General features: G+C 42.8%; 1 protein-coding gene across 3 annotated transcripts; it reads left to right on the forward strand.

Moving 5' to 3' along the window:
- The first annotated feature begins 5,556 nt into the window (after positions 1 to 5,556).
- On the forward strand, positions 5,557 to 26,169 carry EIF3L (eukaryotic translation initiation factor 3 subunit L). Of its 3 annotated transcripts, XM_081590012.1 has the most exons (13): positions 5,557 to 5,665; positions 7,851 to 7,899; positions 8,578 to 8,788; positions 10,009 to 10,088; positions 11,517 to 11,578; positions 12,715 to 12,784; positions 12,982 to 13,055; positions 15,687 to 15,858; positions 17,379 to 17,533; positions 18,261 to 18,431; positions 19,517 to 20,014; positions 25,022 to 25,102; positions 25,954 to 26,169. In XM_081590012.1, exons 1-13 carry the CDS (start codon positions 5,633 to 5,635, stop codon positions 25,990 to 25,992), a joined length of 1,695 nt encoding a protein of 564 aa, XP_081446138.1. In that variant the 5' UTR covers positions 5,557 to 5,632; the 3' UTR covers positions 25,993 to 26,169. The 3 variants fall into 3 exon arrangements, with proteins under 3 accessions (XP_081446138.1, XP_081446140.1, XP_081446139.1); XM_081590014.1 differs by lacking the exon at positions 10,009 to 10,088; XM_081590013.1 differs by lacking the exons at positions 12,715 to 12,784; positions 12,982 to 13,055.
- Positions 26,170 to 27,229: the final 1,060 nt, after the last annotated feature.

Below are 27,229 nucleotides of genomic sequence, written 5' to 3' on the forward strand. Positions count from 1 at the left end.
ATTCCATGGACGGAGGAGGCTGGTAGGCTACAGTCCATGGGGTCGCTAAGAGTCGGACGCGACTGAGCGACTTCACTTTCACTTTTCCCTTTCATGCATTGGAGAAGGAAATGGCAACCCACTCCAGTATTCTTGCCTGGAGAATCCCAGGGAGGGCGGAGCCTGGTGGGCTGCCGTCTATGGGGTCGCACAGAGTCGGACACGACTGAAGCGACTTAGCAGCAGCAGCAGCAGCAAATATTATTATACTGACTTAGCATATTAGGAAACCGTAGTCTCGAAATGTCATATGAATCAACCAGGGGCACGAGACTAGAAAGTTGGAGAACTGGGATTTGAACACAGAAAATCCTCTCTTTCCATCACACTGCTCTCTTTAATGAAGAGCCTACTGGAAGCCTGCCTCCAGAGAATATAAGTGACTTCTGGGTGTTTATACCTCACTTCTGCCCAGTGTACCCTGAAATAACTTTATTACTCATTCCTCAACTTTTTCCATGTAATAACCTTCAGAATAATCTTCATCCCTCCAGTCTCTCTTTGAAGAATCAAGGTGTACTTGTTGTTTAAAGCACAATTCTCTTCATCTCCTACTAGTGGGTCTGGTCTTCAAGCTATCTGGTCTCCTAAGATGTTTGCATTGTCAGAAATCTTTTAGTTTAAACAGGATCCCTAAACATCTAGAGGTTGCTGTTACTTCTAAATGTTAAGTCAGCTTTGTTGAAGTACATAGCCCAACCCTTTGTGTGTTGCAAGAACCACTTGTTACTTGGGATTGGAAGAATGGGATGTGGGTTGGATGTGGACCCAGTTAGCCTAACCAGCTGGGTTTTAGAGTAGAACTTGGGACTATGAAGTTGTATTCCCTCATAATGCCTGGCTCAGCAACTGGAGCCAGCATATTGTAACTATTTGACTCACTGACTGGTTGAATGAATGTATGCATGAGTAAAGACACTATGTCCCAGTGATTTAAGACCATCAGCTTTGGACCATAAATATGTAGTTTATGGCTCTGAGCAAGTGACTTTCCTTTTCCTATCATCAATTTCCTTAGCCACAAAATAAAAGTAAGCATAGTCCCTATATCATGTGTGTTCATGTTCAGTCACTCAGTCATGTCCAACTCTTTGGGACCCCATGTACTGTAGCCCACCAGGCTCCTCTGCCCGTGAAATTTTCCAGGCAAGAATACTGGAGTGGGTTGCCATTTCCTGTTTCAGTGATCTTTCCAAACCAGTGATCAAAACCAGTAATTATAGAACCTAGTACAAAGTGTGGTACAGTTATTGCTCAAAATATGATGGTTGTTGTTCTTATAAAGAAGCTTAGGATGCAGGCTAGGGCCCGTGCAGGTCAGTTCAGTTCAGCTGCTCAGCTATGTCTGGCTCTTTGTGACCCCATGGACTGTAGCACGCCAGATTTCCCTGTCCACACCAACTTCCAGAGCCTGCTCAAACTCGTGTCCGTTGACTCGGTGATGCCAGTGCAAATCCTATGCAATTGTGGGCATATCACACTGGCATGAACTTGATCTAAGGGTGCTGCAAGCATTCATACGCAAGTCATTATGTTTGGTCAGTTAGCAAATAGAACATGAAGCACTTAATGGGAGACAAAGAAAGTACCTCTAATGTTGCCTTGTGGGAAAAGCTTCTGCTTGGGAATCCAGGGGCTTGTGTTCTAAGACCTACTCTGCCATGACTCACTTCATAATTTGGGGACGAGTGTTTCCTTTCTTTGGGCTTCAGTCTTCACGTCAGAAGTATTGTTCTAGGTCAGATATTGACACTGGCTCAGGCTGGCTTGGCTTTCCCTTGATTCATTCCTTCACCCTGTTGACCTACACAGTGTTTTAGAGCAATCTGAACTGCTTGTCAACATTTAAAAGTTTAGATCTTTCCCATAAAACTTTTTATTTCCAGATTCTTTAAAAAATAAGACAGTATGGCAATATGCGACCAGCTCTCCCACATGGCAATGGTTGGCTGGAGCTGCATAGCAAGTTTCCCCTTTAGATGGGGCATGGTATTCTGGTTTGCCGCAGTCCCCACCACTCCCTGTTACCTCCATGTGAGGCCTAAAGGCAGTTGCCATTTGTCCTCATACCTGTGATGTTGTTTTTCTTAAATGGAGCTAACAGGAAATTAAAATATCACTTGTCTCCATCAAATGTGGAATAATGAAAACTAGTGTGGAGGAAAATTATTTAGTATGTAAAAGCATGACATACAGTGATTATGTGACTTATTAATGCCATTCTAGAGAATTTCTAATAAACCTACATAAGGGACATCTGACTCTGGAGAAATTTAACTTTGACTAACAATTGACTAGGACTCAGTGATTTTTTTTATAACTCTGTAAAGTTAGAGGTTAGCTTGTAGGAAACTGATAAGGCACAGTGATTTTTGTACATCCAGTAAAGAACGTAACACCAGAGTTATGGGTTTGTTACTCTGGAGGGCAAGACACAGATTTAGATCTAATTTAGCAATCATATACTTCTTTCTTTCTATTTTTTGGCTGCACAGGATATTCGTTGTGGCATGCAAGTTTCTCTAGTTGCAGATGTGGGATCTTAGTTCCCTGACCAGGGATTGAACCCATGTCCTCTGCATTGGAAGGTGGATTGTTAACCACTGGACCACCAAGGAAGTCCCTAAGCAATCAAATTTCAGCATTTCTTTGCCCATTCTAGTGCATGTGTGCTCAGTTGTGTCCGACACTTTCTTTGCCCATTAACTATTCTCAAATTCTTTTCAGGCCACGTCTGTCATACTGTTGTTTCCTTCATTAACAAATAAATAAGCTCACTCTTTATTGACATGTGGATTATGTTTTAAATCTCTTAGTGGTATTAATCTTCTATCTATTGTGGAAGTTCCAAAGATTTTTCATTAGTCGTTTGTTGTTAATTTTACTTATAATTTTTAAATGAAATTTACTGAGGTTTAAAGTATATACAAGAAAATTCCCACATTTTAACACAAGGCCAGTGATTTCTGATAAATGTATACACTCAGGTGACTATCACCTCAATCAAGATATGTAGCATGACAAAGAAATATATATATGAGCATGACAATTATATTTTTAACAATTTTAGAATTGCTATTTTAGATTGTAGAAAGAGGGCCACTCCCTTTTCAGAAATGTAGGTAAATATTTATTTGCAGGCAAGAACAATAGTCTTCAATATTCTCCATCAAAGAAGGCTACAATTTAACATACATCGGAAACAGCCTGCTACTTTGTTTTTTTTTTCTACCTAGCAGACTCCTGTACTAGATGATCCCTAAAGATACTTCTACTTCTGATTTATGAAGACTCAGCTACTTGTCTCTCAAGGCCTACATACTACTGCCCCAAAGGGCGGTGAGCAGAGGCTTCTGAGATCATTTCAGGAGAGTGAAAACGAACAAGATAATACATCCAATACAAACAAACTCAAGATTCTTGGGAAGTAGGGCTTGACATGAACAGAACTAAAGAGCCCAGGATGACTATTAAATATAACTAATGGTTTTTCTGCATCAGAATTTCCTGCCTCAAATCCCAAGCAAAAGAAGATCAAGAGAAACAGGCTAGCTTTTCAACTGCTAATCCTCTCAGTTACTCTCTCAGGTAAAATTGTTGCAGGAGCTTTGGTCTGCCCACAGTTTCTTTCCCTTTGAAGTACTGGTTTTCCATTAACAAGGGAGCCTTGCAAAATCAAACACTCTGTGATCAGACATTTCATAGTCTGCAATGGGGGCCCAGCTACTCTCAGGTCAAAGTTGGATTTTTTTTCTAAAAAAATTGTCTTCCTTGGGTCTTAATTGTGGCATGTGTGATCTTCGTTTGGGTGCGTGGATTCTAGTTTAGGGGGCACCTGGGCTCCATAAGTTGTGGCATGTGGGATCTTAGTTCCCATCAGGGATGGAACTCATGTTCCCTGCATTACAAGGCAGATTCTTCACTTTACACGAAGAACAAAGAACAGAAAATAACAAACCAAAAACGAGAGAGGAAAGAGATTTATTTATTTAGAACGAAGGATCACAGCGAAAATTGTGGGAGAAATCTTGCAATTACAATTTGCAATTTGTAATTTTAAAAAGCTAACACAAACATCATGAAATCCAGAAATGAAGCCCTAATTTTCTTAAACACCTCTATTTTTTCTTTTTAAAGGTTTAATTGACTTTGATCACTTCTTTATATAACAATTTTGTATCATTTTCCACAATTTTAATGGAAAGACAATTTAGTTTTTCCTCCAACATGTCAAACCAAAATTTTTTTATTATAATTTAGAAAAGTTCCTTCAGACTTCGCAATTCTTTCTCAGTAATGTCATGAACATTTTGAGAGTTGTCAAAGTTGAGAGCTGTATCAAATTTTTGTCATATACTTACTAAGATTTGGGGAAATTTGAAGTTTTCTAGTTGCCCTGATTACCCTTAAATACTTATTTCACTGAGGACCCGCAGTGATCACAGCGGGTGGTAGGTATACGTTACACACGGAGGGTCAACAGTAACTATTCACAGAAGAGTATCACATAAACATATCCTACTAAGCTCAAACGTTCCCAACAGGATTTCCTCTAGCTGACTCCCAAACGCCACTAGACACAAGGGGAAATGTGATGGGAGGAGAAATCGGAATAGAAAGAGGTTCTAACCGACTGCAATAAAAACATTACTCTTAAAAAATTTTCAAAACCATATGACTATGTGAGCGTGGTGCTGGGTACCCTCCTTAAGAGTCTCGGGGACTCAACGGGCCCTTAAGCTTAAGCACAGTTCCAGATGGTATCACCTTTTGGTAACCGACGACGCAAAGCAAGAACGCGGCACAAGGAGTTGGGGCGAGGAACTGCCGCTGTAATGGCTAAACTAAGGCCCTTCACCCACACGCCGGTTTGCGCTGGTTTGTTTTATAACCCTTTCCCTAACGCTAGGGTTCCACAGGATTCGAACTCATTCATTCAAACGCCCGGTTGTGAACACCCCTCACAGCGTGCAGAGCTGTAGGCGAGAGTGGGTCCTAGGACTTCCTCCTCCCCCGACAGCTGGCTTCATCTTTGCCTGCTCCAACATTAATGTCCAAAGTAGGGGCGCCGGGGGTGGGGGCGCCTTTTCTCAATACCTTCGCGTTGCATTGTACTAAACCTCCATTTTTACCGTCGGTAAGTTTAGACTTTGGAGAGCAGAACATTTGAAGACCTTTTTTTCGCCTCAGGCAAACCTCTAGCACCTAAATCCATATTCGGGCCCTCCATAGCCAAATGACCCATCTCGCGAGAGGAAGGCCGAGGAAGCTGCCAACCATCCTTTGAGAGGTATTACTTCCGGTTTCTCTTACTTTGCCTATTCTTTATTACCCTGAAATACTTCACGTTATTATTTATAAAATTTTGCAAGTACTGTAGAATCGCCTTCCTTGTAGAGCCTCTATCTGAAGAAGGAAGACTAATGGTGTTCACTTGCGCCCTTCCAAACATGACTACCTCAGCTTGCCGGCGGTCCCCGAAAAGCTTCCGGTTTCCCGGCAGCCTCGAGGGAGGTTGGACTTCCGGCGCCCAGACGCAGGCGAGGCCTGCTTTTTCCGCTTTCTCCGGGCTGGGTTCGCGGCTGCCGAAGCCATGTCGTATCCCGCTGATGATTACGAGTCTGAGGTAACTTGTCCTGGACGTGTGCCGGTCTCCGCCACAGGAGCAAGGCTTTTGGGATACTGATCCCCAAGGGCAAATGGTGTCCGCGCCTCTCTGGGAGCTCCCGCGGGCCGCGACCAGCCCCCGCCTGCCTCGCCGCCTGTCGGTACTCATGCTGCTGCCACGCACAGCTCCGGACTCCAGATCAGCCCGGTCTCGGCCCGCCCACCTCGTGTGTCCGGTCCCCTCGTCCTCTCCTTTTCCAAGCCCTGGGGCCGAGGCTGGAGTTAAAGGGTTCTGTGTTTCTGTAACTGAACTCTGATTTCTAATGATTTGGGCTCAGTTCCGTCAAACCCCGCTGATTCCCACAGTCTCTTGTGCTTTGCTTTCCTTATTGCAGCCGTAACGAGGTATTGTCATTGTCTATTTATTCTCCCTTTTCTCACAGGCACGTGAGTCGCTCAAAAGCAGGAACTGTGTCTTATTCGTCTTTGTATCTTTTCAGTTCAGTTGAGTCTCTCAGTCGTGTCCGACTCTTTGCGACCCCATGGACTGCTGCATGCCATGCAGCCCTGTCCATCACCAGCTCCCGGAGCTTGCTCAAACTCACGTCCATGGAGTCCGTGATGCCATCCAACCGTCTCATCCTCTGTCGTCCCCTTCTCCTCCTGTCTTCAGTCTTCCCCAGCATCAGGGTCTCTTCCAATGAGTCAGTTCTTCACATCAGGTGGCCTAAGTATTGGAGTTTCAGCTTCAACATCAGTCCTTCCTATGAATATTCAGGGTTGATTTCATTTAGGATAGACCTGTTTGATCTCCTTGAAGTCCAAGGGACTCTCAAGAGACTTCTCCAACACCACAGTTCTAAAGCATCAATTCTTTGGGGCTCAGCTTTTTTTATAGTCCAACTCTCACATCCATACATGACTACTGGAAAAACCATAGCTTTGACTCGATGGACCTTTGTTGGCAAAGTAACCTCTTTGCTCTTAAATATGCTATCTAGGTTGGTCATAGCTTTTTTTCCAAGGAGAAAGTGTCTTTTAGTTTCATGGCTGCAGTCACCATCTGCAGTAATTTTGGAGCCCCTCAAAATAAAGTCAGCCACTGTTTCCATTGTTTCCCCATCTATTTGCCATGAAGTGATGGGACTGGAGGCCATGATCTTTGTTTTCTGAATGTTGAGTTTGAAGCCAGCTTTTTCCATTCTCCTTTCACTTTCATCAAGAGGCTCTTTAGTTCTCCTTCGCTTTGTGCCATAAGGGTGGTGTCATCTGTGTATCTGAGGTTATTGATATTTCTCCCTGCAATCTTGATCCCAGCTTGTGCTTCATCCATTCCAGCATTTCTCATGATGTACTCTGCATATAAGCTAAATAAGCAGGGTGACAGTATACAGCCTTGATGAACTCTTTTCCCTATTTGGAACCAGTCTGTTGTTCCATGTCCAGTTCTAACTGTTGCTTCTTGACCTGCATACAGATTTCTCAAGAGGCAGGTAAGGTGGTCTGGTATTCCCATCTCTTTCAGAATTTTCCACAGTTTGTTGCAGTCCACAAAGTCAAAGGCTTTGGTGTAGTCAGTAAAGCAGAAGTAGATGTTTTTTTGAATTCTCTTGCTTTTTTGATGAGCCAATGGATGTTGGCAATTTGACCTCTGGTTCCTCTGCCATTTCTAAATCCAGCTTGAACATCTGGAAGTTCATGGTTCACCTACTGTTGAAGCCTGGCTTGGAGAATTTTGAGCATTACTTTACTAGCGTGTGAGATGAGTGCAATTGTAACGTAGTTTGAACATTCTTTGGGATTGGAATGAAAACTGACCTTTTCCAGTCCTGTGGCCACTGCTGTGCTTTCCAAATTTGCTGGCATATTGAGTGCAGCACTTTCACAGCATCATGTTTTAGGATTTGAAATAGCTCAACTGGAATTCCATCACCTGCACTAGCTTTGTTCGTAGTGATGCTTCCTAAGTAAGGCCCACTTGACTTTGCATTCCAGGATGTCTGACTCTAGGTGGGTGATCGTACACTATTGTGGTTATCTGGGTCATGAAGATCTTTTTTGTATGGTTTTTCTGTGTATTCTTGCCACCTCTTCTTGATATTTTCTGCTTCTGTCTTATTCGTCTTTGTGTCTTTAGGAACCTAGAACAAGCATGTTGGATTCACAGACTGGTGACTGTTTGTCTGTGTCTCTTTTGTTAATAGGCTGCTTATGATCCCTATGCTTATCCTGGCGACTATGATATGCACACAGGTGAGTCTATGGGTTTGGCTAGCTGGGTGCTTCTGAGGATTGGCACCTTTTTGAATGTCTTACAGCTGCCTTGATGGGCCCCTGTTTAAAACTAGGTGTTGATGATCCAGGTTTGGAGTCAGTTATTATCTCTCAGGCAAAGGGTGATACAGAGCCTGTTAAACCAGGCTTTTTTCATGGTCCACCTCAAAGTCTCACAAAGGAGGGATGGTTGTCCTGCTGTGGTTTTCCTTGTTTAAACTATTACCTGAAGAACAAAATCTTGTTGTGAAAAATTAAAAGTTTAGTTGCTTGCACTATGTCATATTGATAGAGAATGGCAGTTGGTTATTTATTTAAAAATTACTGAGTGCCTACTACTTACTTCCTCTTAACCACAGTCTCCACCCCCTTCCCGATAACTGTCCCAAGTTCTGAGGGTAGACCTGGGTACAAGACAGATAGGGTTCTTGCTGTCATAGACTTCAGATTCTGGTGGGGGAATCAATAAGCAAATAAATTGCTTTAATAATAAAATGAGTAGTGGAAAATGTTGTGAAGAAAGAGGCCAGTGGGGATTGGGAGTGACATGGAGAGTGTTTAAAAAGGCACTACACCTAGTTTTATAGATGTGAGTTTAGTTTCACAAGTGGCTGTCATACATATGGATTTGAAGTGTTTATCATATCCAATCTCTAGGAGATCCAAAGCAGGATTTGGCTTATGAACGTCAGTATGAACAGCAGACCTATCAAGTGATCCCTGAAGTGATCAAAAACTTCATCCAGTACTTCCATAAAACTGTCTCAGACTTAATTGACCAGAAAGTGTATGAGCTACAGGCCAGTCGTGTCTCCAGTGATGTCATTGACCAGAAGGTGTATGAAATTCAGGACATTTATGAGAACAGGTATGGGCCATTGGCTGAAATGATCTCCTACTGGATGAGACTGGCTGAGTAATGCAGTCTGTAAAAGGGGGTGGTGTTTAATCATTACTCTGTAAAGAGAGTGCCCCAGGGTTTTCTGTGATTCTTTGGGGGCCTCATACATTACTTTGTTGGACTCTATACCCAGAACTTGTACAAGGCCTAAAATAATACCATCAGTGTTAATAATTATAATAGTAATTACATATATGATCAATATAAATTAGACAGTATCATGAGTGCTTGTATTGATTCATCTACTCTTCACAGTAACCTTGTGAAGTAGGTACCATTGTTTTCCTCATTTTACAGGTGAGAAAACAAAGCACAGAAGGAATAAGTCACATAGTGGATGTTCTGAGTTTTGAATCTGCACAGTCTGTCACCAGAGCCTAATTTCTAAATTGTGCTGTAGAACTTCTCAGTGCGTAATAGGGTGAACTGAGCTCTTGAGTGGTTGCTTCTGGGTTTTTTGGTCTTAGTTCTCCCCCCCCCCATCCCTTGTTCATGCCATGTGACTTGTGGGATCTTAGTTCCCTGACCAGGGATCAAACCCAGACCATGGCGGTGAAAGTGCCGAGTCATAACCACTGGACCACCAGGGAATTCCTGATTGCATCCTAGTTTTGAGGGTACTGCCCTTGTGTAAAGGGCTTTAGGAGTGAGACAGGTCAGTCAGAGCTGGATAGTCAGAAAAGACTTCAGGAGGAAATACGGTTGTGAAGCATCTTGGGCAGCAGTGTTCGGGTTGGATGCTCTAGGGCTATTGTGGCATCAAACTGAAACGAATAGCGTTGCTGCCATGTTTGGAGAAGAAGAGCACTCTTGAAAGCGGGAAGGAGGGAAGCTAAGGGAGGTTTGTGGGGGTGTCTGAAAAGTAGTTCTTAAGTCAAGGAACAGTAACAGTGAAATACAACTCCAGAGTTCATGATACAGGGGCAGGAGATGATCTTGAAGAGCTTGGTGGTTGCCTAATTGATGTAAAAGAAATGTTTCACTGTATTAAGAAAGGCTGGGGTGCAGAGTTGGGTTAAGGAAAGTTACACAGTTGGAGGCTCTGGCCCTGGCTCTGGTTCTGTGACTTCTTCCCTTTACTGAGCTTGGGTACTTATCTATAAAATGTGACAGATCTCTAAAACAGATCCTTTCTGTTCAGAGCCTTCCTGTTTTTGACTTCTAGAGTATTTCTGTTTGGTTTTCAGCTGGACCAAGTTGACTGAAAGATTCTTCAAGAATACACCTTGGCCTGAGGCTGAAACCATTGCTCCACAGGTTGGCAACGGTAGGTGTCTTGGGTGCTGGATGGGATCCTATGACTGGAAGTTATTAGAAAGCTTAGAATGGTCTGTGTCTGTTTTGTTCTTCATTTTATTTCCCCAGGGTTTGGTGCATGGTAGATGTAACTTGTTGAATGAAAGCCAAATAAATGAAAAGGGGACAGATTTTTTGTATGTGGTGAATGCTGAAAGTGAGATTTTTGTCTTGACTGATTTCCTTTTCCCTGTGTAATTTTTGGAGCAATTACAGTTGCTCCAGAGTGGGCTTTCTGACCTCCTCACATTTCACTTTCTGATGGAGTCTTTTATATATGGTGTAAAGTAGGAAAAGCCAACTTCATTCTTTTGCATGTGGATACCCAGTTTTTGGAAAGACCTTTTTTTTTTCCATTGAATTGTCTTGACACCCTTTTTGGAAATTGGTAATCATGTAAATGTAGAGGTTTGTTTCTGGACTCTGAACTTGACTCCATGCCTGTACCAATCACACTGTCTTGATGACTGTAGATTTGGACAGTTCTGAAATTGGGAAGTATAAGTCCTCCAACTTTGTTGTTTTTCAAAATTGCTTTGAGTCTTCTGTGTCCCTTGAATTTCCATATTAATTTTAGGATCAGCTTGTCAATTTTAGGATCAGCTTGGGTTTTGATAGAGATTGTGTTGTATCTGAGTATCAGTTTGAGAACCTCAGTTTGCGATTCTAACAGTCCTCTCCAGTGGAGTCACATGGATTGTACTTCATTCCTTGAGCAAGGAGTTGTGACACCATGTGTGACAAGTTGTCTACCATAGCAACTCATTACAGACTCAACATGTACTGAAATTCCAGACTCCCAGAAGGAAAGCAGGTATTCAGTATAAAACATTGTTTGCGCAAACAGTTTAAGGACATCAAACCATCCCCTATCGGGTTGATGGGAACCCTTGTGCAACCTGGGTTCCCAGATGCCGGTCAAGGAGCAGCTTTACTAGCAGGCCTAAGGATAATAGTCTCAGACCTGTATGTGAACTCTGCACAGCATCAGTATCTGAAGAGCTTCCCCACATCTTTCTTTTTCATGGTTGCATCGTATCAATAGGATAAATTCCTTAAAATGGATGTCTTAAGTCAAAGATCCCCTTACGCGTGCAATTTCAATACTTAAATGTCATGTTATCTTCTTTGGAGCCATTATTGTGTCCTGATTAAGCAACTGGATGGCAACAATAACTGCACGGTGAAGGGATATGGGCCTGAATGAGGTTAAGATGAAGCAGAAAGAGTCAAATGGGAAATGGATTTTCTTGTTGCATGTATTCTTGGAGTGTGACTGTTAGACGTTTCATGTTGTTTAATCTCTGAAATCACATTTACCCTGTTACCTTCCACCAAGGGCTAAAACTGACTAGTTGTTCAGTGGATTCCTAAAGCACCCCTCTGCCATCTCTTTCAGATGCTGTCTTCCTGATTTTGTACAAAGAATTATACTACAGGCACATATATGCCAAAGTCAGTGTGAGTATCTAAATGTTGCTGGCAGTTTTTAAACTCTGCCATTTTTGTCCCTGGAACACAATTGCTAGTTTAATTTCTCCACCCCTAATAGTTCTCTTTGACTGGGCTCGGGCAGGTGGTGGTTTCACTGAAGGAGCGTTTACTGTATTAGGCACTTTACCTTCATAATCTCATTTTTCAGAGAGATTAAATACCTTGTCAGACCCAATGGTTAGTAAGCTGTGGAACTAAGTAAGACTCCAAGGCATTGTTCTTTCTAGTCCATCAAAAATACACCGTTCGTCATGTTCCCCAGCTCAGACATCTTCAGTGGTTCTCATTTACCAGCAGCATGAAGTCTAAGAGCTCAAGGGTCAGCAGCCTTCTATGTACAGAGCTAGTTAGTAAGTATTCTGGGCCTCTTTCAGAAACTGTTCACCTCTGTAGCAGCCATGGACAGTGAGTACACATGGCTATGTTCCAGTTGAGCTTTTTATTTACCAAAACAAGTGATGGTGGATTTGCTGAACCCCTGGCTTAATTCTTGTTTGGCCCTAAAAGACCTCTGCGTTTCTGGCCCATTGAAGCCCAGTATAGCATTGTCTGCCTTACTCCCCAACCCTCAAGCACCATACACAGTTTTATCTCTTTGCCTCTGTTAGTCCTGTTTTTCCTGAAACACCTTCTCCTTGCTCCTCTGCTTTGCCAGATGTGCATGCCTGGTCTCTAAAGGTCAGTTAAGGTTTTGGGCATAAAATTTGACCCTTAGGGTTAGATATTCAGGATCGCTTTGAACTGCTGTAGCACTTACTGTCTTCCCTATCACTGGAGTACTCTTTATATGCTAAGAAGGGGAGAGCAGACATCAGTTCTCATGTATGTCTGACCCTTGAACGACACAAGTTGCAACTGTGTGGGTCCACTTACATGCAGATATTTTCAGTAAATATACTACAGAGTTGACTCTGCAGGTAATGGAAAAACCAAGTGTATGGAGGGCCGACTCTGCGTTATACATAGATTTTTGATTGAGGGTTGGCACCCCTGACCCACATGTTTTCAAAGATCAGCTGTGTTTGTTTTCAGTTGTCAGTGGCAGGCCATGAGTAGAGTGCATTAGGTTAAATGTGTCCTCCTGTCTTCTGCTTTCTTTACAGGGAGGACCCTCCTTGGAGCAGAGGTTTGAATCGTATTACAACTACTGCAATCTCTTCAACTACATTCTTAGTGAGTCTGAGGTTATGATGAGACTTAATATTTGTCTTCATCTCTTTTTAACAGGATTTTAATGTGCAGGTGGGAAGAGGGGAAGTCTTGAGATTCATAGTCCTTTTAAGAGAGAAATTAAAAGTTGTGTTCTGCGGCCTTGCTGAATAGGCATAGTCATTGACTTGAGTCTGACTTTTCTGTGGTCTTCTGCACAGATGCTGATGGTCCTGCTCCCCTTGAACTCCCCAACCAGTGGCTCTGGGACATCATCGATGAGTTCATCTACCAGGTAGCTGGTCAGCCTTGGCTGAATTTGAAATATTCAATAACTGGTCCAAACAAGGAACAGCTGTTAACCGTTGTTCGTGTTATTGAAAAGATACAAGGGCACTCTCCGTCCCCCTTCTGATGTCTATGTCAGATGCTTTTTCTGTCCTTTTACACTTAAATAAAACTCTGCTACATAAACACACACAGAAAAAGATATACAATATAAAACATTATGAGAAGTAACTGCATATAACTCACTCCCAGCATAATGAGAAATAACCCTGTCACATTGAACTCCATGTCTTGGTTTTCTGAAGAATTCAGTGAGGTCTGAGAGCTCCATTCTGAACTTGGAAGTCAGGAGAGTTGAGCTCCAGACTTCTAACACTTTCTTGCCTGACTTGAGCGGTGGTCTGATGGGAAGAATACAGGTTTCCCAGGCTTGGGAGTCAGCTAGAAGTGAGGTCTTGCCAGGGCGTGGCCAGCTGGTGGCTCTGTAGCAGTGACATGTTTTTTCAGCTTTCTGAGCCTCACTTGTGTCACCTACAGGTCAGGAAGTTTTTATATCTTGATTGTGGTGGTGGTGATGTGAGTATATTCTGGATCAGACTAAAGCAGGACATTTTTATCAAAGGGGAAATATTACCTAAGAGTGCTGTTACTAAAAAAATGAAGTTGAACTTGGGAAAAAAATTTTTCTTGTGTTTTACTGAGATAGCATAGCTCTTACTGGGTATTTCAGAAAAAATTGGTTAATAAAGCTTTTATTCAAACTCCACGGATCAAAGAGACTCTAAATACAAAGTGCTGACACGTGATTGGAGAGCTGAGGAAACCTTCCTAGGGCCCTTTGAGAAAGAGGCTTCTTGCTCAAGACAGACTTCAGTGCCTTTGGGCAGTGAAGGCCACAAAGCACACAGGCCTTATTTGCCTTCTCTGGCTCCTTGGCTTGTTTTGTTGTTGTTGTTTGTAATTTTATTTATTTGGCTTTACCTGCTGTTAGTTGCAGTTCATGGGATCTTCCCTGTGGCATGCAGACTCTTAGTTGAGGCATGTGAGATCTAGTTCTCTGACCAAGGATCAAATCCAGGCCCCCTGCTTTGGGAGTATGGAGTCTTAGCCACTGGACCACTAGGGAAGTCCATCCTTGGCTCGTTACTTGGCAAATTTTAGAAGGTTGGCCATCCTGTTGGCTCACAGCAAGTCAGAGTCTGTGCTAAGGTTCTTCATCTGACTAAAGATAATCCTAATTCCCTGGGCTTAACTGGTGCTCCGTTAACAGGTTTAAGTGCTCTCACTTCTAACAAAGCCTCCCACTAGGGGCCAGGTGTGAGTCCTCCAGCCAGTCTTTGTGAGAAGTGAGAGTGCTATAAGCCGCTTAAGAAAATGCCAGCTATATGCCTCATGGGGTGAGTGGCTCCTCCCCACCACTCTTTATTGTTTAAAAAAAATTTTTTTATTGTTGTTCCGTTTATCTTTTAAAAAAATTTAAAAAGCAGTGTTTTTTCTTCTCTTTATTCCCCACCACTTTCATTTGTTTGTATTGATACAGTAATATATGAATTTATCATTACTGAGTTTTTAACTGCAGATAAAGTGAAAGTGTCCTCCTGCCTTGCCTTTGCAGAGACATCAATTAGTATCTGCAAAGATAATCAGCATATAAAGACCTGCCTTGTTCTTCTGTGCCATCCACATGATGTACCACTCTCTGGTCTATGTGTTACACATAAGTCTGTTTCTGGAGATGACTAGAAGTAGAGTTGTTGCCTGAAGGATATTTGCTTTTAAATTGTTTTAAATCAGGTTTATAGAGTCATAAATTGCATGCAATAAAATATATCAATTTTAAGAATATAGTTGAGATCTGACAAATAAATACACAACCACAGTCAAGATATAAAACATTTTTGTCACTTCGAATTTTAATAAATAGTAATTACTGCCCTCTCAAAAGGCTGTGTCAAATTATACTACTACTATCAGCATTCAAAAGCAAGTTTTCTGTATTGGATGTTATTGGTCTAATTTTTGTCAATTTGATAGGAAGGAGATGGTAATCATTTTAATTTACTTTTCTCTGAAAAGATTGAGCATTTTCCCTACTAATTGACTAGTCCTGTTCAAAGTAATTATCAGTATTCTTTGCTTGTTTTTCTATTGGATGATCTTCCTCTTTTTGGCTTATGAGAATTCCTTCTGCATTCTGGATACTACTCTTTGTTTATTGTAAATTTGGGAACATTTTCTCCTGCCTTCTTAGAGGGAGATGATATTTTAAAGTTGAAGAGTGATCTTAGGTCATCTAGAACTTAGCTTCTAGGTCACTGGAACCTGTGTTTGGAAACCAGGTTCTGGTGGCCAGCACTGTGATGCCCAGGGACATTAACTTGAGGCTGTGTTTGACTCCAAATTGAATGTTTTCTTTTTCCCACAAACTACGTGTCATTTTAGAGATATTTACTTCACTGTGGAATAAGTAATATAGTAATGAACAAAATTCACAGCTTAATCAAAGATGGCTTTCAGAGAACCAGTAGTGAGTGTGCAGATTGCTGTAGCGGAAGAAGTGGTAGCAGTAGCGTTGTGCGCTTGCACTGTCCCTTTGGGTTTTATGCCCCTGCCGCATCTTTCCCTTCTTCTTCAACAGTTTCAGTCGTTTAGTCAGTACCGCTGTAAGACCGCCAAGAAGTCAGAGGAAGAGATCGACTTCCTTCGCTCCAATCCCAAAATCTGGAATGTTCACAGTGTCCTCAATGTCCTTCACTCCCTAGTGGACAAGTCCAACATCAACCGGCAGCTGGAGGTGTACACAAGCGGAGGTGAGTGCTGAGTGCTGCCAGCCGTCTGGTCCTCAGGCATGGTGGCTGTGGATAGTGCCGAGGAGCCGCTGTCTCTCCGGTGACGGGCTGCTCCTCTGGTGTCTGGGAGTGAATAGGAGCTGAGTGCTGATTCGGAGGCTGCTGGGCTTGGCCATCTGTTGGCCGACAGACTGAACCAGTACTTCTTAAGAGCTGCGTTTGTAAACACTTCTACTGCCTCTCCAGGGCCTTTGTTTAGATAAGCACTTCTCAAACATTTTGGTGTGAGGACCACTTGACACTCTAAAACATGAAGAATCCCAAAGTTTATCTCTATAAGCATTTTGTACCGGTGAGAAGAGTGGTGGTTTTGCAAGCCTCTGTAAGTGTGGCTTTGTAGAAGAGAGCTGGGGTCTTCTGCTTCTTCCCTCAGGTTGTGGCAAAATGCTGCTCTGGTTGACGTAGCTGAAGGGACTCGGGCCTCACACAGGTATTTAATTGGGACAGGGAAGAGAAACTTAACAGCTTTTCCGCGTAGCCCAGCTCTTCTGTTTCTACACCAGAACTTGACCATAGTAGTTTCTATAGGTTAGTTGCAGCCTGTAATCTGAAACCTTATCAGTAAACTTGTACTTTGTTATGTTAAAACTTACTGGTCTCTCCTGCAGCCTGAGTGAATTTTTTTACCTGTGCATGATTTTGTAAAATACTGATTCATTGAGCTAGCAAGATTTTCTGAAAGTTGACACATTTTATCACAGTTTTTTGAAACCACATCTGTTACTTTGATCATCAACCTCATCATATAAGTCCTTATTTGGGGGAGCTATTGTTCATAGTAGCAGATAGAAGTTTTATGAAATTCTGGTTTTTACTTAAAAGTTGATAAGTAAGTTCATTGATATCTTAATAGACATTGATACCTTAACAGGTTCGCTGCACTCATTTTTGAGAAAATATCTGCTAAATACCGATGTCTGAATAGTAATAGTTTGTATATCAGTTATTCTTTCAAGTAAAAATGGGGTTTTGTGAAAAAAGAGTGGCTGGCTGTTTCACTGCAGGTGAGTGGTGATAAAGAATACAGTGATGACAGTAGAGTTCGGTGCCATTGCCTGATTGATGCTAAGTTGTCAGTAGTTTTACCCACATTGTTTTTGCACCATCAGTGCAAATGTCAACTCAGTGAGAAAGTCAAATGGTATCTTAGTGTTATTAGGAAGATAGCTTTGATCTCATGGGCATCCTGAAAGGAGGGGCCTTAGGGAGGAGCTTTTATTGATGAGAGGGGTCCTTTTGTGTTCTCAGGTGTGTGAGGGGACTGGCACCACCACCACACCACCACCAGGTAACTTAACTGGTAAATATAAGATTAGTAAGGCAGGCGTGCTTCTTCTTCCTATTCCTTCAAGGGCAGAGTTACTTCCTTTTGCAGGAAGCTTTAGAGACTGGCAGTAGGTTAAGAGTTTACTGAGTGACATTCAAGGCCTGCCCTTGTTCCCAGCTTCTCCTGAAGTGTACACTGTCTGTCTCTCTCTCAGGTGACCCGGAGAGTGTGGCCGGGGAGTACGGACGGCACTCCCTCTATAAGATGCTCGGCTACTTCAGCCTGGTGGGCCTTCTGCGACTGCACTCCCTGTTGGGGGATTACTACCAGGCCATCAAGGTGCTAGAGAACATAGAACTGAACAAGAAGGTAATTCCCTGTTTCCTCAGGCCCACATTCCCAGGGCCTTAAGAGAAACTCTGATCGGTTAGGACAGATTTCATGGAGAAAAAATGAGGAATCCTCCCCAAGGAACATTGAGACAAGCATTGAGAAAACTGCTGCAGGGAAAACCTGAATCTGGACAGGGTGGCTTTCTCTTTGATGCTTAATAACACCTCAGATATTCAGCACTCCTATTGATACTATTTTCAAACCAGAATGATTAGGCAGATTTTTACCTTTCAGCTTTCACCAAAGAATTAACAAAATACTTTTAAAGTTCTGAGGTGGTAGAGATAATGGTATGTTAGCAGTGGTTGTTTGCCTCTCCATAGAAACATGATACCTTTTTTGTTTGATGTATGTAGCTTATCTGTCTGTTCCTTTATAGGGCTTATTTGGAAAAGCAAGAAAGAGTGTAAAAGTGAGGTGTAGAGGATTTTAGAGTTGAAAGAAATTTTAGGGCTACCTGGTCCAGTCTTTTTCTCTTACAGCCAAGAAAATGGAGTCTTCAGGTCACATAATCAGTTCGTGGTACAATCTACTCGGAGCCTCCAACTCCAGAGCCAGGGCTTCTTCTGGGTAGTTCAGGGCCTCTGCAGGGATCTCTTGGTGCTTCTACTTTGGCTGACACTAGGCTCCGCTGATTTTCACACCCTAGCTGGGATGAATTGGTCTTGAGATTCATGGACACTGCTGCTTCCTCCTTCCACAGAGCATGTATTCCCGTGTGCCCGAGTGCCAGGTTACCACATACTATTATGTCGGTTTTGCATATTTGATGATGCGTCGCTACCAGGATGCCATCCGGGTCTTTGCCAACATTCTCCTCTACATCCAGAGGACCAAGAGCATGTTCCAGAGGACCACGTACAAATATGAGATGGTAAGGAGGCCTTTGACCAGCTGACACACCAGTGCCAACAGTTTTTGGGTAAACGCCTTCCAAAATTTTGCTATTTTGCCTGCTTTTTCAATAGGATGATTTCTTAAGGGCTAGCCTATTCTGAGTTTCTTTTGTTACACATATTACTTTGGATTATTAACACCTTGATGATTAGGACAGTAGTATCTTTTGTTTTACTTTTATCCCCCAGCAGTGCCTAGGGTATTCACTGGGCTGTGGGTACTTAAAATCAGTTAGATGTGGGTACTGCACTCAAGCAGTTTGCCTAGAGGAGGATGGATCCAAAACATGCCTAGAATTGGGATGATGATATGAGTGATTGAAACACGGATACATGTGTTCAGTCACTCAGTCATGTCCGATTCTTTGAGACCCCATGGACTGTAGCCTGCCAGGCTCCTCTGTCCGTGGGATTTTCCAGGCAAGAGTACTGGAGTGGGTTGCCATTTCCTTCTCCAGAGGATCTTCGCGATCCAGGGATCAAACCTGTGTCGGCAGGCAGATTCTTGACGCTGAGCCACCTGGAAAGCCAGAATTGGAGGAGAGGTTTCTAAATAAAGCAAAGGTGTTGAGACTTGGAAGTATGATCATATAGCAGCACAGTAAACCAGTTGGATTGAAAGGCAGAAGAATAACCAGACTGGGGTGTTAGATTTTGGGATAACCTTTACTAGTTAGCCAAAGTATTTAATCTATATTCTACAGGCCTTAAGTACCACCAAAGATTTCTAGATATTATAAGAAACAATTAAAATATTTTTCAAAAAAAAAGATTTCTAGGTGACTTGATCATAATTGGTGTGGGAGGATTGACCTGCCAACGATACATAGGGTGGACTGTGAGGGGGAGACAGGGTACCAGTAAAGAATCCAGGAGACAGCGAGGACCTGGAACTAGACCGGAAGTTCAGTGGAGCTAAAGGGAGGATTGGGAGAGACATTGATAAACTTAGCTGCTGGGTGTAAGACAAAGGGAGGAGTCAGGAGGTCTGAACAGAGAGCTTTTGGGAGGGTACAGGGTTCTTTTCATGGGACCCTACAGCAGTCTCTCCCCCCACCCCCAGATCAACAAGCAGAATGAGCAGATGCACGCACTGCTGGCCATCGCCCTCACCATGTACCCCATGCGTATCGACGAGAGCATTCACCTCCAGCTGCGCGAGAAATACGGGGACAAGATGCTGCGCATGCAGAAAGGTGACCCGCAGGTCTATGAGGAACTTTTCAGCTACTCCTGCCCCAAATTCCTGTCTCCAGTAGTGCCCAACTATGACAACGTGCACCCCAATTACCACAAGGAGCCCTTCTTGCAGCAGCTGAAGGTGTTTTCTGACGAGGTGCAGCAGCAGGCCCAGCTCTCGACCATCCGCAGCTTCCTCAAGCTCTACACCACCATGCCCGTGGCCAAGCTGGCCGGCTTCCTGGACCTCACCGAGCAGGAGTTCCGAATCCAGCTTCTTGTCTTCAAACACAAAATGAAGAACCTGGTGTGGACCAGTGGCATCTCCGCCCTAGATGGAGAGTTTCAGTCAGCCTCCGAGGTTGACTTCTACATCGATAAGGTACAGCTGGCCCCCTGCCACCCCGCCAGGCTAGGTTCTTAGGATGCTCACTGTTCTGTGCATCTGGGACATATCGTCGAACAAAATCAACAAAGATTTCTGTCTTTGTGCTAGTATCCTAGTGTTTAAAAAATAGGTGGTAAACATTATCATAGAGCAAACCATGTAATAGTTTAGATGTTGCTACTTGGTGTGGAGTGGGTCAGGTTGGTGGTGGTAGAAGGCAGAGGTTGCAGTATTAAATAAGATGATCAGGATAGACTTTGTTAGGAAAGTGAACTTGCAGCTGAGACATGAAGGAGGTGCAGAAATCAGCAAGCAGATACCTGGAGGAAGAGCCTTCCAGGCAGAGGGAGCAATTCGAGCAAAAGCCCTGAGGCCCGAGCGAGGCCAGACAGCTGCAGTGTGGTTGGAGTGGCCGGAGAGGAGGCTGTGGTGGGAGGTGGGGTGGGAAAAGAAAGGGGGGTGGCGCTTTGTAGACTGTTGGAAGTACCTTACCGGATGGGAAGCCATTGTCCTGACTTGTACCACCCTAGATCGGTGCTACCTGGTTTTGAACTTCTTTTAAGGGGATTATGCAGGATGTGCTCTTTTCTGTCTGACTTCTTTGGCTCGACATTATATTTGAGAGAAATCACCCTCCAGCATTGTCATATGTAGCAGTAGTGTAGTCATGCTTGTTCTGTGGTGGTCCAACATCCACTGCAATTATTGACTGCAGTGTTTCCATTCTTCTTCTGGTGGACATTTGGGTGGTTTTGGCAGTTGAATGGTACACATATGATTTTATACAGTGGCTGTCAATCGTCCGTTTAAGTTTTTTTTTTAATGATACGTATGTCATTTCTGGAAAGACGCACAAGCAATATAGTGCATACAGAAAGGCAGTTTGAGGAATATTGTTAGTGTTCGTTTTTTAACATTTATTATTTATTTGGCTACGGCAGGTCTTAGTTGCAGGCTGTGGGATCTTCCTTGCGTCATGCAGGATCTTTTGTTGTGGCTCGTGGGCGTCTTTCCAGCTGTGGTGTGGGGCGCTCTGAGCACACAGCCTCAGTAGTTGTGGTACGCAGGCCCAGCTGCCCTGCGGGTGGTGGGATCTTGGTTCCCAGACCAAGAATCAAACCTGTGTGCCCAGCACTGCAAGGCACATTCTTAACTACTGGACACGAGGGTAGTCCCTCCCTGTTAGAGTTTACCTTCAAGTTGAACATTTTAATGTACTTGTGAGGTGTTTTTTTTTTTTCCCCCTAAGTTGTTTTGTTTTCTTAAGTGAGTTTTTCCAGACTTAAAATATGCTGGACTTCTCAGGTTGTTCTGTGCATGAAATATCACCTTCCCCCTGTTTGTTTGCACCATGTACATAATACTCAAAAATGAAGAAACATTCTTTTTCCCCTCCCCTTTTCTTTTTGGGCTTGTGGTATCTCAGTTCTCCAACTAGGGATTGAACCTGGGTCATGACAGTGAAAACCCAGAATCCTAACCACTAGGCAACCAGGAAACTCCCAAGAAAATGTTGTATTCAGACATGTTTGGAGCCCTGATAAAGACTTAAAGAATCTGTTAAAAATTAGAGGATCAGTATCTTTCATCTCTTCTGGAATATTTGTAGCCAGTAAGTCTTAGGTATTGTTTCTGTTCTGTTCTCCTGGAATTCTTTAATCTATGTTAGACCTCTATCCTTCATGTTTCTTAAACCTTTCTTCCATCTTTTTGTCTCCTCTATTCTGGATACTTTTGATTAAAAACATTCGGTACCTTTTCATCTATCTCTCCAGCTCTGTTTCTAGCTTTCTCTTTTAAAAAGAAAAAAAAAAATAATAATGGTGCAGTGTTTCCATATGTGTTTGGTGTTTTGTTTTGTTTTGTTTTTACTACATATGGTTCACTGTCCTTGAAAAAATATTTGTTGGTATTCTTTGAAGCCAAGGATGAACATCTGTTCCTGTGAAGGGAATTTGTTTTTGCTTCCACAAGGTGCCTGGGAATATTCTTGGTCTGGGACCACCGTAGACTGAACTCACCAGACTGAGGTTCCTGGGACCAGGTGGGTGATGAGGCCAGACGGTAGACTGTCAGAAGAATATGTCTCAGAGAGGAGTCTATTTTATGCTTCTTCCCCCACCCTTGGCAGGCTTTGCTTGGTGTCAGGAGTGGGATGGCAGTTCACTTCTGGATCACCTGTAGCTGAGGATGCAGCTCTTTAGGATCTCAGCGTTATAAGGATGGTCTTCTGTTAGACTAGCCTTCTGCTCAGGTTTTCTAGGATCAGCAAATGCCCTCAGTGCAGAAGGGGCTCCTGTGTTTTGCTCGCAGAATGGTTTGTTTTCTCTTAAATGATTCTTCATTCTCTTGTCAGCTCTTCGCTGCTATGAGGCAGTTTTTAAAAAAATATCCTACATTTTTGGTTGTTTTCAGAAAGTATGTTTATCTGTAACATACACACCTCTTAGAAATGCGCAACCCTGAGACAGACACCTCCTAAGAACTAGGCCTCAAGGGTGTGTGTTTATCCGTTGCTGATGACTGCTTTTTGTTTAAATATTCTGTTTTAAAATGTATTTAAGTATAGTTGATTTGCAATGTTTTGATGTTGTGTTAATCTGTGCTATACAGCAAGTTATTCAGTTACACATATGTCTACATTGTTTTTCATATTCTTTTCCATATGGTTTATCACAGAATGTTGAATATAGTTCCCTGTGCTGTCCAGTAGGACCTTGTTTATCCATCCTGGATATAATAGTTTACATCTGCTAATTCCAAACTCTCCATCCGTCCCTCCCATAACCCCCTCTCCCTTGGCAACCACAAGTCTGTTTCCTATATCTGTGAATATAACAACTGCTTTTTAAAAGTAACTCTTAGACCCATGTTCCAACAAAAATAACCAATCAACACAATATACAAAACTTACTTTGAAACTGTCAGATTAAAAAAAAAAAAATGTTCGGAAAACCAATGTGTCGTTTGACCCACTCACCTTTGTGGATATTGTGATACTCATTCTTACAAAAGGCAGAAAATCAGCTATAGCACAGCTGAGGCGGGGCTTAAGGGACAAAAAAGGGAAGAAAGTGTGTTGGTCTAAACGTATTTCTTTTTGCTGGCAGTTTTTAAAGCTAAAATTAGTAACAATCTTCACTTTACTGGGTAAAATTCCATGATTATTAATATATTCACTGTGTTGGGCAGCCATCTCTGCTCTAATTCCACAACATTTCTGTCATCCCAAAAAGAAATCCCTGTCCATTAGCAGCATTCCCAGTTCCCCTGCCCCCACAGCCCCTGGCAGATCAGTAATCTGCTTTCTTTCTGTCTCTCTGGATTGGTCTGTTCTTAATATTGCCTGAAAACTAGAATCATGAAATATGTGGATTTTTGTGTTTAACTTCTTTTATTGAGCATCTTTTCAAGCTTCATCCAGGTTGTAGCAGGTATCAGTGCTTTATTCCTTTTTATGGCTGAATAGTATCTCAGTTTTTGGACACACCACACTTTGTTTATCCATTCATTAGTTCGTGGACAGTTGAGCTGTTTTCACAGTTTGGTCGTTAATGGGTAACACTGCTGTGAATTTTTGTGAAACTGTTCTCTTGGATTTATGCACCTAATTCTAGAATTGCTTGGACAGTTTGGGTAGTTTGCTTTTGGAAACTTACATTGCTAAACCAGATCCTGTCATTTTAGACTTCATGGCTTTTGGGAGGGTTGGTGTTCAGCAGAACTTGGCTATCCCTGCCATAAACAGACTCACCAAAAGTAGAGACGTGTCAGTAGTGAAAGCTTTAAGTTGTGTGGGTTTTGTTTTTTGGTGGCAAACGAAAATGATGCAGTCTCTCGCTCAAAGCACTGGGCTGCATGTTTATTTTAAGCATCAGGTTTTCTTTTATACTTTTACAAAAGCATTAGGTCAGAGATACGACATCTTCAGTTTCTCCTCACCCATATTTACTGTCTCCATAAATCGTTGTTGTCCTTCAGAGTTTCTTAAGTGTCCTTGTGATAACATTGTAACTCGAGTTTGTCTCTGGGCTGTATATTACATTCCTCAGTTTATTTCTTATCTCTTTAAATCCTGCTATCCCCTAGTAACTTAAGCTCATCATCTCCTAAAAAGGCTTTTGGCTATTAGTATCTCTAAAATACCTAGTTTCCATAAGCTATAGTAAAATATGCCAACACTACAACATACCTTAAACCTTTAGCTTCTAACTATTCTTAATTATTCCTAACCCCTAAACTCAGCAAACTTCTTTTGCCATAAACATTCCCCTTACAGGCAGGTTTCAGATAACAATGTTTCCCATGATCTCAGGCTGCAGCCTATGTGCTCATCCTGGAGCATTCTTTGTAAAGACCCTTGAACAAATGTCAATAGTTAACATTATGGATTATAACATTCTTTCCAGGCAGCCCAACCAGAGGAAGGAAAGGGCAAGTCAGAATCACAAGACCTAACTCCTTCATCCCGGGACCGTGCCTGCGGGATGAGGAGAGGGGCTTGGGGCTGTGCCTCCATTTTGTCAGTAATGCCTATCGCGGCTCCCGACACCCAACCATCTCTGGATTGTCTTCTCTCAAGAGTTTTATCAAGTTCATTTTTTTTTTTTTTTCATTCTTGACTTGAAAAAAATCAAGAGATTCAGGAAGTTCTTGGGTCTTAACCTAGATTATGTAGGAATTTACAAGTAAACAGTGCTCAACAAAATATTTTGAGCTAAAAAATCATTTAAAATCTAATTTGCAACTTATAAATAGTATATGAGAATAAAATGCTATGTTTTAAATGTTACTATTGCCAGCAGATTCATGTTCATTAAAAAGACCAGAAAATAAATGAGTTAACATGAAGAAGGTAAAAATCAACGTCTATAAAGAGCAGTTCCTAGCTGTTAATCTCCCCCATAGATAGGGGTTTCTCTGGCACTAAGCACCACTGGTGTCTGCAGAGTCCGTCAGTGACTCCCCCTCACTGCTCCTCTGTGGCTGCTTTTCCCACAGGACATGATCCACATCGCAGACACCAAGGTCGCCCGGCGCTATGGGGATTTTTTCATTCGGCAGATTCACAAATTTGAAGAGGTGAGAGGTGTGGAGAGCGATGTGGGGGCTGGAGACGGGAGTTGGGAGCGGAGTGGGAAGTTTTTAAGTGTTTTATTTCTCATTTCTATTTTCAAGAAAGCCTGAAATGGGCCTTTGAAGTTTCTGAGCTAGACTGGCTGGCTGCTTGGGGTCTGAGGGGTGGGGCTGGGCCTGTAGGAGTTGCTGCGTCAGCCTTCTTTGGAGCATCTCTTCCCAAGATCTCTCTCTGCGGGTGGCCGGCTCTCCCTCCCTGTTATTTCCTAATATGGGTGGATTCGCTGCCTGCTTTTACCCGTCCCTCCCCATCTGGTAGTTAGTTACTCTTCAACTTAGACAGGTCTGGCCAGTCTCTGCAGGCAGAGACCTTGAAGCTCTGTTTTGAGACTTGGTGCATTCCACATCCTGCCCTCAGAGAGGCCTTGTGGATCACTCTGTGCCCATAGCTAGAGCCACAGCGTCCTGGTGCTTTGAGTCCTCCAGCAGAGGTCACTGCTGTGCTGTGGGCCATGCTACTGGACGCTTCCTGCAGGACAGTAACACAGCCCTGGCAAGTCTAGCCACCCTGAGGCCCTTTCCTATCTATAAAATGATTAGAGCAGTATATGGTGTGTGTTCAGTGTGAAAGGCAGATAGAATAAGCTGCATGAACTGTGCGGCACTATGAGTATCAGGTGGAGGACCTAGCACTGTGGTAGTAGATGCTGTGTTAGTAGTGATACTGTGATAGTAGACACTGCGACGTGTCTGCATCAGAGGGGTGGCTCAGGAGTGTGGCCTGGTGATCATGCACACCGTAGGAAAAGGTTTGGTGAAAAAGCCATGATCTGACTTTGCTTTTCTTTCTCTTCCAGCTTAACCGAACCCTGAAAAAGATGGGACAGAGACCCTGAGTGTATTCATACTTGGCAGTACTCAGGAACTTACTCTGATGTCATTGTAGGTGGCGTTCTGTCACCATGAAGCCTTGACCCAGCTCAGCCATTGGCCAGACACCTGAACAGAAGTTTTTTGAGTCAAGGACTGAAATGTTTTAACTAGGTCTTAATAAAGGATCTTCTTTGGAGTCAGATTTGTCTTCTTATTCTTGTTGGGGACAAGAATACTATATGTAATTTCCCATGTGTCATGAGATACTATTTCCTGATGCATTAGTTACTGATGTTTAAATTGAATTACTTAATTCCTGTATTCATAAAGCATTATACAATATACAGGACAGTTTCATATTTAGTATCTTATCTGCATCTCAAAGGAATCCTGTGAACATTAATGACCTGCCAAAATTTGCATGCATATTTGTGCAAGTGCTGGGTTTTGGGAAGGAACTACTGAACACCTACTGCCAGGACTGTGCTGAGGAATCCAGGTACACTGTCTATACTGTACAGCTCGGGTTTGGTAGTAGGGTCCCCATTTTGTTGAAGAGGAAACAGACCTGGGGAGTTAAGTGACTTAATCAAGGTCATGCAGTTATATTGGGTTGAGCAAAAAGTTTGTTTGGGTTTTTCTGTAAGATGGCTGCAAATTCTACTGTCTTCTGCTGCTCAAGTCTTGTGATTCTTCACACTGAAAACTTGTGCAGTGAGCAGCTTTTCCCACCCTCAGTGAGTTTGAAACTACTGCTTGTCTGCCAGAACCATCACAGCCAGTCACTACGAAGCTGTGTCTGCTTTTCACATTCTTTCCCATCCCTCCTGTAAACGACCATATGGGATCTGCCATCTTGAAGACTTCTTTGAGATGGCATCTTCACCTCAAAACCTAGCAGCCCACACTATTATGAGAGCCGATTTCTAATCTATCTTTTCTAACAGTTAAAGCACAGATCATATAGATCTGTGATAATTGAAAACTTCATTGAAGTTGTCTCAGGTAGCTCACCTAACCTACACAACAAAGATCAAGTGTTTCTCGATCTGTAGAAATTTTATATTCAGGGGTAAACCCTCAGAACGGTCTGCACACCATTTATGCATTATCTTCAGAGATGTGGAATCCTGAACTTACTGATGAGGCTCCTCTGTCCATGGGATTCTCCAGGCAAGAATACTAGTGGGTTGCCATGCCCTTCTCCAGGAGATCTTCCCAACCCAGGGATTGAATCCAGGTCTCTCCTGCATTGCAGGC

Source organism: Giraffa tippelskirchi, chromosome 4 (assembly GCF_054371585.1).
Source record: "Giraffa tippelskirchi isolate mGirTip1 chromosome 4, T2T-mGirTip1v1.2.pri, whole genome shotgun sequence".
NCBI classification, from domain to species: domain Eukaryota; kingdom Metazoa; phylum Chordata; class Mammalia; order Artiodactyla; family Giraffidae; genus Giraffa; species Giraffa tippelskirchi.

Excerpts from the sequence above, each read along its gene's own strand:
- EIF3L (XM_081590012.1), top strand. The coding sequence starts at position 5,633 with ATGTCGTATCCCGCTGATGATTACGAGTCTGAG. Across the intron at positions 5,666-7,850 it reads CTGATGATTACGAGTCTGAG|GCTGCTTATGATCCCTATGC; the intron begins GTAACTTGTCCT and ends TTTTGTTAATAG. Across the intron at positions 7,900-8,577 it reads CGACTATGATATGCACACAG|GAGATCCAAAGCAGGATTTG; the intron begins GTGAGTCTATGG and ends TCCAATCTCTAG.